General features: G+C 30.0%; 1 protein-coding gene across 1 annotated transcript in view; it reads left to right on the forward strand.

Moving 5' to 3' along the window:
- The window catches only part of LOC106474621 (vascular endothelial growth factor receptor kdr-like), a 48,782-nt gene that overhangs the window by 6,614 nt on the left and 25,592 nt on the right, over positions 1-16,576 (forward strand). The window contains exons 3-9 of the mRNA XM_013935314.2: positions 1,933-2,210; positions 3,391-3,542; positions 4,441-4,627; positions 5,843-6,154; positions 8,590-8,907; positions 10,514-10,681; positions 12,852-13,010. Coding sequence (XP_013790768.1) covers positions 3,510-3,542; positions 4,441-4,627; positions 5,843-6,154; positions 8,590-8,907; positions 10,514-10,681; positions 12,852-13,010 — 1,177 coding nt within the window. The 5' untranslated portion in view covers positions 1,933-2,210; positions 3,391-3,509. The remainder of the gene's footprint in view (positions 1-1,932; positions 2,211-3,390; positions 3,543-4,440; positions 4,628-5,842; positions 6,155-8,589; positions 8,908-10,513; positions 10,682-12,851; positions 13,011-16,576) is intronic.

A 16,576-nucleotide genomic window follows, 5' to 3' on the forward strand; every position in this document is an offset into this window, starting at 1 on the left:
AGAGAGAGCAGTTTTAGTGATCTTATCCTGTCCCTTTATGATATCATTCTTACCCCAGGTATCATCCTAGTAGTCCTTTTCCAAACCCCTATAAACAATTCAGTGTCCTTCCTAAAGTAATGAGCCCAAGACTGAACACAGTGCTCTGAAAGTATCCAATATTTCTGTAGCTACAACCTAAAATCCTGTTTGTTTTACCACTATCAACAGCACACTGCTTGGATGACTTAAGAGATTGATCAACAAGAACACCAAGATCCTTTTCTCCCATCACACTGTTAAGGATATTTCCATCAAAATTATACTTTTAATTTAAATCATGATAACCATTGCATTATCTTGCATTTAAAAGCCATCTGCAATTTATTTACCAAATCACCAATTAATCCAAATCCTTTTCTAAAGCAGCCTTTTCCTCATAGCCAGCAACATTTAAGGCCTTAGTATCATCAGCAAGTTTAAGTAATTTATTGAATGTTCCTTCATTTCTGTTACTGATGTAAATTTAAAAAAAAATAGTAAAGACCCTAACACTGATTCTGAGACACCACACTTATAACATTGATCCAGTTTGACTGAAATCCATTTATGATAACTCTGCTTCTTCTATCTAGTCACTTTTCTATCCAATGAGCCAACTTATCTCTTACACCATAGATATCATTTTTGTAATAGGCCTTTTATGTGGCACCTTGTAAAATGCTTTCTGAAAATCCAGATACATCAGATTCACAGTCTTACCCAAATTCATATAAACAGCAACTTCTAAAGAATCTCAAAAGATCAGTAACGCAAGATTTTCTGCTAACAAAATCATGTTAACTATCCAAGAAAGTTTAAATTTATTAAATAACTATTACAAAACATATTTTATGACTTTCAAAATCTTTTGTCATGACCTCCCTTGAAAAGAGAACTAACATTAGTCATCTTCCAATCTTCTGGCACCTGCTCGCTATCAAAGAACTTTATTCACAGATCAAGCCCTTAAACTCCTTCAAAACCCTTGGGGAAATATTATTTGGCCCAAGAACCTCATTATTTAAACTTCATCATTTTTTGTAACAAGTATTTTATTTGTTAAGATTTGTAGTTTTATGTGACTAATGATAAGCATAACTTCACAAATTACATTACACACACTTGCTAGTCTTTACCTTTTTTACTTCATCAACAACACAAACTCAAAATTTACAGCAGCAAACTAACTGTGTTCAGCGGTAGAAAAACTGACTAAATCATGCATTGATTATTAATTAACTAACTAACAGAAGTCACTTGCTACCTCTAGCTTAACTTGCTCTCTATATCTGACTCAGGAAATTCCAAATATTAAAGTTATCACTTGACATCAAATCTTCTTTTGGCCAAATATTAATACAAATATGCACATTAAAACAAAGCCAGCAACAATTAAAAGGTTAATTTTAGAAATAAACAACATAAAGCTTTTTTCACAATAACTTACAAATATTTAGTTTCTTCTTCATCAATGCATAGAGACAAGTGCAATATATATTAGGTTAATCTTTTGTTTTACCTTCTCTTTAAAAGAAAAGATGACTAGTGAATCTGATACATATAGTAATATCTAACTAAAAGTTGGAATAAATAAACCAGGATTATCTTTCCAATCTTTGCTGTAAGTGTTGCCATCATTGATAACATTTATTTGAGTATATAAATATATATTTATGCATATATATGGGTGGTAGTTTCAGTTCCTAAAAAGTGCCTTACTAGAAGGTGCTAAGGAGGATTAACCTTTTAGCTCAGGTGGTAGATGACTCACCTGGTGTACAGAGATCTTGGGTTTAAATTTGAGATGAGGAGGTAATAAATTTGAAATTATATCATATATATTTTTATAAATATATATGTATTTATTTAGTTGCAAAATTGTATTATTAATTTCAGTATTATTTTCTACAGATAACGACCATATCTTTGTGCTCCACAATCAGTCTCAGCTATTTTTGCCTGTCAGGCCACCTACACCTTTAAAGCTTCCCTGTCTACCTACCAATTCACAAGCAAATGTTACTCTTATGAAAAATAACAACATAGTTTCTACTGGAGATGATGTGATTTTTGATCCAACTCAAGGATTTATTATAAATCGTCCAACCATTTACTATAGTGGAAAATTTATCTGTTTTGGTCAAATGGGTAATCTCAGCAAAGAACTAAATTTTTTTCTTTTTACCTTCGTAAGTACTAAATTTTCTTTAGTACAATATATATATTTATTACTGGGTTAATAAATATTTGATTTTGTCATCATATATATTTACATATATAAACATTCAATCATGAAATATTGGTTTATGTAGAAACTTTAATTTGTGGGATATTTTAAACATGTAATATCACGATGCACTCTTTTTTTGTTTATTATAATGTTTATATAGGTTTCTTAAAAACATTTAGTGAGTATCAAATAATCTTTAACTGTTTAATCTCATGTAATATTTTTTTAGCATTTTTATTTGTTTTTCATTTTATTTCTTTGTGGAGTTCTATTCCTTCAACAATGTATACTGTGTTCCTCCACACTTGATTATTCTACTTTATTTTCTTGACCATACACTAGTGTTGTCCATGTATTACTCAGAAAACTCCTTGTTATTTGATGGGTTAGTTTATATCACCATCTTGACAAATATTTTGGGTTTTGAAAATTATAGTAATTTCATCAAACCTTTCACCATTAAATCTTTGTTTAGTTCTATTGAGAAAAAAAAGACCATTCTTTTAAGTACTTGCTTTTGGTTATTTTTTATATTTTTTTATGGAGAATAATTATTTATCTCTGTTTCTTTATATGTTAAAATTGGAAGTAATTTGGAGTGTTAGAGATTTATATTATTAAATATGCAGAAATGTATTTTAACAAAATAAAATGTTTTAGCAGAAAATTGTTAAATAGAAAGAAGTAAATATGAAAATTCAAACTTTTACCAAGTACTTGTCATACATGCTTGTCCATCTGAACATTTTCACTTATTTCTAAATCATTTAAATATCATTGTAAACAATGTCCTTTAATGAAATTTATTCAGGTTCAGATATGCACTGAAAAACAAGTAAACAAAATTTTTTCAAAGTTTCATAGTTTAATTATATTTTCCACTTTTATTTATATATTATTAAGCAAATAATTACATATTTAAGGTTATACTCTATTTCTTGGTGTTTTTTACCTTCTTAAAAGGTGTCAATGACACATAATTGGCTCATAAGTTACATATAGCTGTTATTTTCTTTTGATTGAAGTAGTTAAATTTGAAGTTGTGAGTACATTTTTTAATAAGAGAAAATGATCTGGTATGGAAAATATGCCTTGTGATATTATACCTTAAACATTGACAATGTTATTTTTATCTTCAGGGCAACCAAACTCTAAGCCACAACCAGAGATTGATAACTCATTGACCAAACAACCAGTTATCAATGGAACATTAAGTTTAATCTGTAAAGTCCGAGTGGCCTTAGATACCTTGATATCAATGGAGTGGGACTACCCTAATAAGGGTAAAAATGTTAGTATCAATAGTTTTTCAGAATAGGTAACTTATTCTGTTTGTTTTATTTAATTTTGCATTTTCCATGTCTAACATTTTGGGTTATTCTGAACAATAAATCTAATAAAATTGTATTGGAACATTAAAGACAAAAGTAATAAATTATTTAAATGATGGAAGTCATTAGATTCAGTTTTTTAATAGAGGAAATGGAAATTTAGACAAAAACTAATGACATATTTATGACAAGTTGCTGACATAAACCATAAGAATTTAAAAAAAAACATAAGAACAAAACTTTTTAGTTTTGCCTCTTTGGTAAATGACTACCAAACAGTAATTGAAATCTTGTTAAAAACATGATGTGGAGTAATGCTTTGTAGTTTTTTTTTTTCAGTTATGAAGCCATGTTATAAGCTATAAAGAATATTAACTTAGCTCCTTCTCAGCAATTTTTTTTTTTATCTAAATAAAAGAGACACATAAAAATTGATATTACTAACGTTGGTAAGTTTCTTAATTCTTTCTCTTTTCTATAATATGTGGTATAAACCATAAACATTTTAATTATAACAGAAATAATAGTGTACAAAATTCAACAAAGTTATAACTCACACCTAGCAACATAAAATTAGAATAGAAAATTCTACTGTGTTTATTTTTACTTATTATTTTAAATAATATTTTATATTATGACTTTCTATGACTATTAGTGTGTTTACTTTAATACTTTGATGTGAGTTAGAATTGATGACATGCTTTAGTGCATGTTAGAAAATGCTTTTCTGCATTATATTTTGTTATGAATATTATATAGATCATGCACTTTAAGTTTTTATAATTACAACCATCTAAAGAGAATTTTTAAAATGTTTGAATATTTATATCTCAGTTAATAAAACTTATACCTTGACAGGATTCTAGGATAACAGAAACAAAACCTACATATACGGTAAAGGAATTGCCATCTAACAGTCACAAAGCTATCACATCTAAATTGATTATTACTTCTGTTCAGCAAAGTGATGAGGGTACTTATAAATGCTCTGTTACTGATCATTTAGGAGCTACTAATTATCATCAAGTTACAATCAAAGTCTATGGTAAGTTAAAAACTATGGTAAAAATAAAACAATTGTATGTATTGTAAAAATTTCTCATTCAGGTTTATTATCTAAAACTGTTAAGACAATAAAAAACTAAATTGAAAAGGAATACTTTATTGCATAATAATTCACATTAGATATTAATTTTTGGAAAATTATAGAATTTAATATGTAGAGAATAATACATAATTGTAAAAACAGCATGTCTTCAAATGTATTTCAGTATTCATTTGAAAAATTTTATATTACATTGCTCATCCTGTTCAAACACAGGTACAAATGCTGTGTTTGAATTTTGTACTAATCTATCATTTAGTACAAGTTTTGAAATTATTCTTCTAGGCTAACAAAACATTATACATTTATTTACTACAAGCTTATGAGCTCATTTTTCAAGCAAAGGACTGTGTAATATCTAAGCAACAAGTACAATGGTAACAATGTATATCATTACATGTAACAATTAGTTGTTGTCATGAGTGAACACAAAAGGTGGTAGTATACACTAATTAATCTTTAAAAGATTGCACTAATTTTTGATGTTTCATTTTCTTGTTCCTGCTCATCAGAGTTGAAAATGTTCCCTACCTGGAAAAAAGGTCATATATTATCATGGAAGCTTGAAATAAATAAATATATAATATGAATTAGCCAAAAGTTTGGCATTACTATTTAATATTCCAATAAAGTTGCTATTCTGTTATGTACATTTGGTTAGTCTGTTATTTTTTCTGATTTCAAAAACATATTTCAATTTTAGTGTAAGTATATACTGAGAAACTTTTTTATATAAGGAGGTTCTGGATATCCTAATTAGGCCGTCTTAAAAGGTACAGTTATGAAAAGTGTGCATGTTATTTTATCTTAAGAAAGAATTCTTGAATATATCTTGTGGCTTTAAGAATATTGTGAAATAGCCATCAATAAATTATTATGATTGCTTTCTAGAAATAATTTTAATCAACTCTATACATTTTCTGTATGCCACTGGCTTGTGCCTGAAGTGTATATAAAACATTATTAATCTATTTCTGTTCTTAGTTCAGTTTTTATGTCCTTGTGAACATAGATTAACATTAAAACATTTTCAAATTTTCAACTACATTCAAATGCTACTTATGAAATAACTCAACCATGGATAATCTTATACTATTAACATATTCTATTGAAACGTTTCTCTGATGTATAAATCGGATTTCCTGTTTTTTTCAGAAGCACAACAGCAGCCTTTCATTAACCTTACAACAGATGTAATCACAGATTTACCTGTGGAACAAGAAGCTGGAAAAAATATACAATTAGTTGTAACAATAGCTTCTTCTCTTACACCAAACCAGTATGAAATTTACTGGGAAAAGGATTATAATCTGCTTACTCCTAATTCTCGGCAAAATATTTCTACATATGAAACTCAGACTGTTTTGACAATTAATAATCTGAAAAGGGAAGATAGTGGTGTCTACACTGTGTTTGGAAAATCTGAGAATTTGTTAGCAAATATATCAATCACTTTGCAGATCAAAGGTAAAACATTTTTTATTTTTTGTTCTATCTGAATTTTCAGCTAAATGTAAAAAAAGAAAAATATTATAGAAATTTTTCTTGTGCATTGATTGTCTCACATCAGAGTAAAATGAAAATTTCAGTGTACTGTCTTAGTTTTCCAATTTAAAAGAACACTTTTATTTTAGAAAAATTAAACATTAAAACTTACTCGTGAAAATGTATAAATATAGTGTTAAATGTTCACTGTAATTGTTTGTTTGATTTTAGTTAGTTTGTCAATATATGGGAAATAAAGAACATAGTATTATCTTGTTTACATCACAGTACTGTGCATGGTCACATGGTATTTTTCAATACATATTTTGAAATATGCCTGAATGACATCTTTGACATGTTTTGGTTTAAGTTTTTGAAATCATAAAAAAATCAATATTCACCTAAAGTTTTTACAATTTCAGTGAATGAAAAATGGATATGTGGTTAAAGTTAAAAATTAGAAATAAATTATTTATGCAGTGGTAATAAGCAAAGTGTTGTAAGTTATATTTTAATATTTTAATTTAGATGTTTGTTTAGCAGAGAGAGCATGATGCAATATCTAAGAATTTCATGAAAGTTCAAATCCTAGAAGTTGCATGTAGTATGTAAAAATAAGAGTATGATATAAATACCAGTCTCAGTGAAGTATTCAGTTAACTCATTAGTGATTCAGTTCATTGTTAGAAGTGAGATTTAGTACATATGTTTGTTATTAATTGATTAGTGAGGTCTGTATATAAGTAAGTTAGGTATACGTATCACTAGTCTTGTAATTTTTGTCTAAATAGTGTTTATTAACTTGGCCTACAAGTGAACATAGTCTGTATTATAGCAAATGTTATTGAAGAAATATATTAATTCATTATCATTATGTGGAGCAGACCATCTAATCCAAAAGATCACATACAATGATAGAACACCTTATAACAATAGTTGTGCATGCTAAGTGAAAAAAATAAATAAGTAAAAATGTTATGATCTAGAACTATGACATGTAAGCAACATATTTTGAAAAGTATTCCTGTTTTTGTAAAGATTTGATATTTTTTCTTGGCCATTCCTGTAATTCTCTCATCATCCGCAATTAGTTGGAAGAGTGACTTTTTATGTTGCACTTATATAGCTGGAATGAATGTAGGTCTGTAGAAAGGTCATCCTGTCTATAAGAATGGATTCATTTTTACTGATGAGACCTTTTCATCTTATTATGTTTTTATTTAAAGACAATCCATGTTATTTTTGTATGATAAAACAAGTTATGTAAATGACCGTTTACATTAGATGCCAGCTCCATGGTAAAACTAAAGGTTCTTGTTTAACTTTTTCTATTTAAACTTTCTAGTAAACAGGTAATTATGGTATCAAGCATAAATTTGATGTTTTAGTGAGTGACTTGCTCAAAACTAAAAGCAAAGGGTGAATCAAATAGTCATGCTTGATACAATGAAAGATTTCAGGGATCACTATTCTTAGATGGTATTGATATTTTAAATTATAAAACTTCATCTCATTTTAAAGTAAATGTTGATGTTTAATTACAGCATCAATTTCATAACTTTTGTAAAAACATGAAAATATTTTGGAACACTTATCAAACCTTTGTTAAAGCTCAAGTAACTGTTTATTTGAGTTACTGTAATAAAATTAAACAGAAGTATCATCTTTTGAGTGCATAACATAATGTGACCTTCATTGAAAACATTGGCTTCATACAGGATAATGAATTTAACATTTTTTCATAATAACAATAAAAAATTACACTTAGTTGAACATATGACTCATTAAATCTTAGACTATTACTCACTGCTATCGTAGAGTAAACTTGGACTGTATGCATTGATAAAATAGCTATTTACCAAAAAATGTAAAAACAGCTGAGCTGTAAATATTTGATTGTGCTCATATTACAAAAATATATTTCAGTGTAGTAATCTTAAAATCATGTTAATCAAAATTCATTTTAAATTATATTATAATGACAGTATTTCTGAAAGTATTATTTCTCTTAAGAAAGGTTTAAAATGAGAATCTAGCCAACAAAGTAAAAGATGAGTATTGAAAGAAAATTTGAAAATGTTTAATGATTTGCTTTAATTTTTTAAAGTTAAGTACAAGCTTATTTTCAAATTCAATCTGTGCATTCAAAAAGATTAAATTAATTTTTGGAGGATTTGATTTTACAAGATCCTGTATAACAAAAAACAAGACAAAAATCTATATATATTAAAATGTTGTTTGGGGTACAACTCATCTGTGATGAAAAAAAATTTGGGTGTGGGATTAGATCAACATGAAAGTATACTTTATCTTTATTTAAAAATTATTATCATAGTTTTATAGCTATTTTTTTATCATAGTTTTGAAAATTGGAAGTCAGATATTCCTAATAATTATTCTCTTAATCTTTCCTTTAGCAAAGCCTATTGTCACTATTATGAACCAGAAAGATTTCTACATGTTGCAGAATCATTATGACCTAATATGTAAGGTCATAGGTTATCCACTTCCACAAGTCAGTTGGTTTTGGAAATCCTGCAGTGATGTGAGAAATTGTAGTTCTGATAGCGTCGATGGCTGGACTGATGTCCCTGTTCAAACTACCTTGCAGAATGAAGGTACAGACACAGTTGTGCTGCACTTAGATGCAACTGCTAATGTTTCTGGTTACTACAGCTGCATAGGAAGAAATTATCTTGGAGAAAGTAAAGCAATTTCTTCATTTTTTGTATCTGGTAAGTATGGATATGTGCCTTTGTATTGTGTCAATTATCAATAAGGTTTAAGTATACTATCACATGGTTGTTACTGCTATTAACTTTTATAATTAAAATGTTAAAAGAATAAACATGTGGCATTTTTGGAATTAGAATAAATGTTCACTTTCAATGGCATAGAATAAAGCATACTATTAAAAAGTCTTATTCTAGATCCTGTATATCAGGTTTGGTAAATTAATTTTCTACATTTGGACATTATAGGTTACGGCTTATGTAGGTGAGGATAAGGATGTAGATTTGGAGTATTTCAGTTTTCAGAAAACATTTAACAAAGTGTCACATAAAAGGCTTGTAAAAAATTTATCTCTATAGGTGTGGGGGATAAGTTAGCTAACTGGATAGAAAAGTGTCAGGATGGAAGAAAGCAGAAGGTTGTTTAAATAGAGTTTAGTCAAACTGAATGAATGTCACATGTGGGGTACCTCAAGACTCAATATTAGGACCTTTGCTCTTCTCAGTTTACATCAATGAGAAAGATAAAGGAATGGTCAATAAATTATTTAAATTTGCTGATGATATTAAGGTCTTTGGTGTTGCTGGTTGTGAGAAAGATGTTACTGCTTTACAAAAGGATTTAATATCATTTAAATGGTTGGGCAAATAAATGGCAGATAGGTTTCCATTACAATATATGCATGTGGGTTATCATAATTTGAATTATAAGTATAATTTGGATGGGAATAACCTTAACAGCATTATAGAAGAAAAGGATCTTGGTGTAGTGGTTTATCAGTCGCTTTTGCCATCCAAGCAGTGTGCTGTTGCTAGTGGTAGGGCAAATAGAATTTTAGGTTATATCTACAAAAATATTGAATACAAGCCTAAAGAGTTTGTAATATTATTGTTTAGGTCACTGGTTAGGCCATATTTGGAGTATTGTGTTCAGTTTGGGGTCCTTACTCTAAGAAGGACATTGAATTGTTGGAAAGGGTTCAGAGGAGGACTACAAGAATGATACCTGGAATGGAAAGATTGTTATATGAGGAGAGGTTAAGATCTCTGAAATTGTTTTATCTTGAGTTAGAGAGGATTTGATTTAGGTGTTTAAGATTGTTAAGAGAAGTGATAGTGTTGATGCATCATCTTTTTTTCATATTTAGTGGTGTGAATGGTAGGACGAGGGGACACAAATATAAATCTTGGCAAGTTTAGAGTCATCTTCAGCTCAGACAGTTTTATTTTTCTAACAGGGTAGTTGGCCTTGGGAATGGGTTGCCTTCAGGTGTGGTGGAGGTAGTAAATGTAAGGCTGGCTTTGAGGGTCATTTAATAATTTTAGTTTAGTGGATGGGACAGCCTAGATTGACCAGTAAGCCCCTTGTTGTCCCTAAATATTTTGTTATGTTATAATGTATAAACATTTTCTAAAGCTTGTTGAAATATTGAAATTTTGAATATTTTTATCTGCAGAAATTTTCTTTCATAGATAAGTAAACACTTTTTATCTAATAAAACGTTGCATAAACAAGTTCTTGTTGTACTGTTTTTGCAAAATCTAACATTTAGTAGAGTAATTATTTTGTTCAAAATAATTGCTGTTTATCATTTGTTTAATTGTTTAGATGCCAAAAATGGATTTGAGATTACAGCTGACCCTCCTGAACCTGTTGAACAAGATAAAGTTACCTTAACTTGTCTTGCTAACATTTTAAGTTATACCAATTTGAGTTGGAGATGGTACTCTATGAATCATGACTCAAATGATGGTGTTAAGATGAATAATCAAACAGGTTTGTAATATATTTAAGGAAATCACAGTGCTTTACCAGCTTTATATTCTTAGTCTGGTTAATACACTTGTGTTACTTATGGCAAATATTAAGCTTTTAAATAAGAAAATATGAAAAACTGGTTTGAGTAAAACATGTATATTTTTTGGGATTATACTTCACATAAAGATCTTTTAATCTTAGTTATGGTTTAAAAATTAATCTTAGTTCACCTATATATATACACACAGTTTTATCTTTGAAAAATTACTTTGCACAAAACAGTTTCATTTAATACTTAATAGTATGGTTAAGTAGATAAGTGACTATTGGATCTAGATTATTCCCTTGTTTACATTAGCTAATATTTTACTGTAGTTAAAGTAATATCATAGTGTATTCAAATGACTTGGTGTACCAAAATGTATGATACTTTTATATTATTCAAGAAAAAAAGCATATAAGATGGTTTACTGTCTCTTGGTCATTAAATGTACAATGTACAGTACTAAAACACATCAATACATAGTTTTCTTTAAAGAACATTTGTTGAGATTGTTAGTTATTATAAGGATGCTTTGAGTGGCATATATTTTTATTGTGATTGCTATATCCCTGTTTTTCAAAAGGTGTTTTTGGTTTAAGTTTAATTCATTGTACTTTTATTTACAAAATTTCTAATTTCTTTGATTACTTTTATACCAAAATACATAAAATACAACAAAAACAACCTTCGAAATAAATCTTTACCGACAACATATTGAATACTGTGATTTCTTAGGATGTTACCATCCTCATCATAAAACAATAGGATGAAAGGAAACAAGATTAAGATAAGACAGGTTAGGCTCCAGTTAAGACAGTTTTATTTTTCTAAAAGGACGAGTGGCTTATGGAATGAGTTGCCATTGACATTAGTGGAGGCGAGAACGAAGATTTAGAAAAATAATGAATAACTTTGTAAAAATGAAAGGTGGTTTTAAGTTTTTACATTTTTTAAGAAGGGTAGGTGAGTAGGGAAAGCCTTGAAATGACTAAATGATCCCTTGTTGGCATAAGTTATGTTAATATATCCTTCTGGTTTAAAACATAGGATCTTGCTTATGCTATGAACTTAATATGTTCTTTAATATGAATAGAAAAGTAGGTCCAACATTCACAATGAGGATGGGAGTATTGATAAGAATCAATAAAACAGATTTAAATAAGACTATTTTATTTATTTTTTTGCTACAATTAAGATTAAAACAGTCTTTTAATGTAAATTACAGTAATCTTTTACTTAATTGCCCTTGAAACCAGAGACAATCTTAATTACTAAAAGTCAGATGAAACACATTATAGGGGGATTAAATTACAACTATGTATGAAACACCCCATTACAGCACTGATTTCCTTGTTTTAGTTTTATTACCCAAAATAACATTGATATATATTATGAATCATTTTGGAATTGTAAATTGCATTAATTTTATTTGTTTGTCATTTAACATTTGATGTTGCTGAAATCCAAATCATTTCTGCTAACTTGTGAACTTGACTAAAACCTGGCTGATGAGATAGAAGTGTTTATATATTTTTTTGAGAAATACTTTTCAATAATATCTTTTTTTACATCAAATATTTGTGTAAAATATCATAAATAGATCTAATTAGGGAAAGAGTAATTAACAAGTTACATCTGATTTACATGAAATAGTGAATTAGGGTTTCTGATTAATTCAGTCATAATTTTTTATATCTTAGTACTTGCACAACTCTAATGTCAGTGGTGCTTCATTATTATTATATGTTTTGTTAATATGCACTTCAATGGATATATATACATAAAAATGACTTTAGTTATAAGTATTTTCACTAATTGTTTATCTTTGGGCATTTCATATATAAACAACAATTCTCAGGCTTAGATTTATCTTTTCCACACTGGGATTTTCACTTGACAGAGTCAGCTTGTTTGGCAATAAGCCATTTATATTCTCAACAAATGTTAAATATCTTGGAAAAAAGAAAATTGAACTCTACCAATGAAGTAAATCCTCTTATATTAACAAAATGAGCTATATGTTTGAAAAAAAAAGTTCATAACAAGTAGGTGTTTTAATAAAACTATATTTCTTACTGAATGTGGAATGATCCAGAGAGTTATATTTACTTTTTTTAACTTCCATTTATTGATTTCTCTTTTCAGGCATTTCAGTAGTTTTTGCAAGCTCACAATATTCCCATACTTTGACCATGGTCTTTGATCCTATTGCAATAAACAATAGTGGAGTCTATGAATGTTGGGCTTGGCATAACAATACCCCAGAAGTCAAACAGAAAAAAGTCACAAACTTAGTAGTTAGAGGTAAGTCAGGGAAGACAGAAATACATTCAAGTCATTGATTTGAAATAATTAAAGAAATGTCAAAGATACTTTTTTTTTTGTAGGCTCCAGTTAAAAACAAAAGTAATGCATTTAAATGTGAAAAAAGAAAGTCATGATGATTCAAAAATTATTGGGTGTCATTTTACACTGGTAATGTAAATCAAGCATGTATAGAAACTACAGTGTCATTTCCTTTTGTAGTTAAAGATTAATATATGGTTACTTTTCATTGTCTCATGCCTTCATTAATTTGTATCTGTAGCCTGTGTGGTTTCTTTTACAGAGGGTTTATTATATTATATTAAAACAATTTTGAATATAGAAGTAGACATTCTTGTGTCATGTAGTTTTTGTAAGTAGAAATGTCTAGAAATGAGGGGATCATGTTATGCTACTTAACTTTTATAAATTTGTTTCATGCGAGTTTTAATATACATATAAATAATTGTGTAAATAGGCTATAACTAGGAAATGTGTGTATTCTTTATGTTAAGACTTGGATATTAAAGTTAATTTGATTCAGTACAATATTTATCATTTTTATTACAAGTAAATATTCCTACCTTATATTGATTTTAAGTATAGGGTAAAGATTCAATTAAAACTTATATTATTGTTATTGTGTAAAAATATATTTTTAATTAATTTTGTTTGTAAGATCTTCAAAGATGAATAATAAATATTATAACAAATTAAACTTTCTGGATACTTATCACAGTGCTGTTATTTCATGTTGTTATCATTACCACACAAAATATATAACAGAAGATATCTGTTGAGCTATCTTCGTAATACTATGCATGTAAATCTTTGCATTAAAAATAGATCTCTCTCTTTCTCTCTGTAGATTAAATATAACAGAAGATATCTGTTGAGCTATCTTCGTAATACTATGCATGTAAATCTTTGCATTAAAAATATATCTCTCTCTTTCTCTCTGTAGATTAAATATAACAGAAGATATCTGTTGAGCTATTTTTATTATATTGTGCATGTAAATATTTGCATTAAAAATAGATATCTCTCTTTCTTTCTGTAGATTAAGAGTTTAAAAGAATATTAAGTTTGGTTTATTGGTTTGTTGATTTTTGCACAAAGCTGTTTGAGAACTGTCTGCAATAGCCATCCTAATTTGTAAGTGATAAACTATAAGGAAGGCAGCTAGTTAAAGCCACCCACTGCAGATTTTTGGGCTACATTTTTACAAATGAAAAGTGGGATTGATCATCGCATTATAATCCTCCCATGACTGAAAGGGCGACCATGTTTGATAATGGGATTTGAACCTGTGACCTGCTAATTGTGAGGCAAGCACCCTAACAACCAGGCCTCACATTATTAAATAGAGATGAAGGGAGGCATATTGAGTGTTTTCCTTCTCTATATTTTGCAGTTCATAAGAGACCCACCTGCATCTAGATATTTAATACAATGTAAATTATCTAACATTGGTTGAAGTAATTTCTTCCATAATGAGTCTTCTGCCATGTTGTTTTGTCATTTGCTATTGCAATTATGTTTTCGATATGGTACATTACCTCCTATCCCCATTCGGTGCTGGCCTTTATATATAAAAAAAAGTTTTACACATTCCACAAGCCTTTTAACTCCCCTCAGTTGGAAATGACTGATTCCAATGCATCTATTATGCAAATCATCATGTGACAACCCTCCACCATGCTCTCTTGATGCATGTGACTTACTCTATTCAATTCTACCAAACTATCACTTCTCATTTGGCAGCACTTGTATTCAGACATTTTTTGCTTTTGTTTTTTTGTGTGCTTCACACACGTAAGTTTAATAGTTTCAATTCCAAAGAGGGATTTCTTCATTAATTTTTTTCATTATATTGAAAATGCCTTTTACTTTAACTTAATTTCCCAGTCTTTTTTCTTTCTCTCACATTTGCATTTGTCTATCAAATATTTTTGTTTGATTCATATTTCTGAAATGAATTCTGAGGTTCATGTTACCACTTCGGGTATCATACCTCCTATAAGCACTCATTCACAGGCTGCTGGTGGGGGAGATTCGTTATTGGATTTATCAGCAATTATCTGCAGAGAGATTGATCGTTATTTGGGTTAACTACCTTCTCCTGAACATGCCCACTTCCTTCTGAACAAGCTGAACCTGTTTGGACCAATGAAGACTTTGATAGCTTTTTTCCACTACCAGATTTTGCTGTGTCTTTCTATGCCCCACCTGCAGAATCAGCTTGGCCTAATACAGTATTTTTAGACATGATTTCTCAGGTTTGTGATATTTTATCTTTCTTCGTTGCATGATAGCATTTGCTCTCTGTATTTAGTTTTCCCACCCTTCCCAGATATTAGGGTTCATGCTGAGAAATTTGCTTGAAAATTGGTTGAGGGTGCCAGCATGCCTCACCGTCCATGGGCTATTAATCAGTTTACTTTGTCTTACCATCAAGCTGACTGTCCATTTCTCGACTCTCAGCAATGGGGGTCAATTTTACCTGTGTGGGAGGCAGTCCCTGATTTTCCTGTGCAATTATCCATGCCTACTTTTCCTGCCTTTTTCATACCCTTACTTCCCTTCTACGGAATTTATCTACTATCCATTTTCTTTCCAAGGTAATCCACAGTGATTCTGAGAGTTTTTCGAGGGAAAGCTTCTTCCTAATTACCTTCACATTGGCTTATTTGTCATCTTCGATTCTCGCTTTACACACATGTTTTCTCTGTTTTTTCGGATCTCCTTGGTCGAGATGCAGCCTTGTCTCAGGTTAGATAACCACCCCCTTATCTTAGGGATTTACGAATGGTCCCTTTTCTTTGGTAGTATGTTTTTGGTGATGTACCTGAGACTTTGGAATAACATATGGAGTCTCTGCATCAACACAATACCCTTTCCTCTTTGGTTGCACGTTTGTTGCAGGTGGAGCTGAGACAAGACTTATTCCTGTTTCCCATCCTAGCCCTTCTCAGCCTTTACCTCTTCCTCCTTCCAGGGGTTCCTCACCTCATCGTTTTATTTGACATAGATGAGCACGTTGGCAACAGTACTGATGACTACTCAGGGGGTTCTGGTCCAGTTGGAGTTTGCTTGTATGGATTTTTTCCCCATTGGCGACCTTTTGCCACAGATCCCTGGGTTATTTGGGTTTTATCCGAGGGACTTGTCCTACAATTTCTTTCACCCTTTCCTTTGTCTTAGGTACCCATTTCCTTCCCCATGCCTCGGGATCCTATTACCAGTTAGCATCTGTCTGAGGTGGTACAAGACCCTCTGTCTCAACAGGCCATCAAGCCTGTCCAACATCTTTCTCCAGTCTTTTATTCCAGGCTGTTTGTTGTCCCCAAGAAAACTGGAGACTGAAGGCTTGTAATAGATTTGTCCCACCTCAGTCAATTTCTTAGTCTACCCCATTTTTCCATGGATCATTTCTCACATTCAGGTGGGATTTTTCTCCAGGTTTGTGGATGACAAAGTTGGACGTCGCAAATGCTTACTTGCATATTCTGATATTTCGTCAGTTGTGACCATATTTTCATTTTGTTCATCACGGGGTGGTTTAC

The sequence above is a fragment of the Limulus polyphemus genome, unplaced genomic scaffold (genome assembly GCF_000517525.1).
Source record: "Limulus polyphemus unplaced genomic scaffold, Limulus_polyphemus-2.1.2 Scaffold140, whole genome shotgun sequence".
NCBI lineage: Eukaryota > Metazoa > Arthropoda > Merostomata > Xiphosura > Limulidae > Limulus > Limulus polyphemus.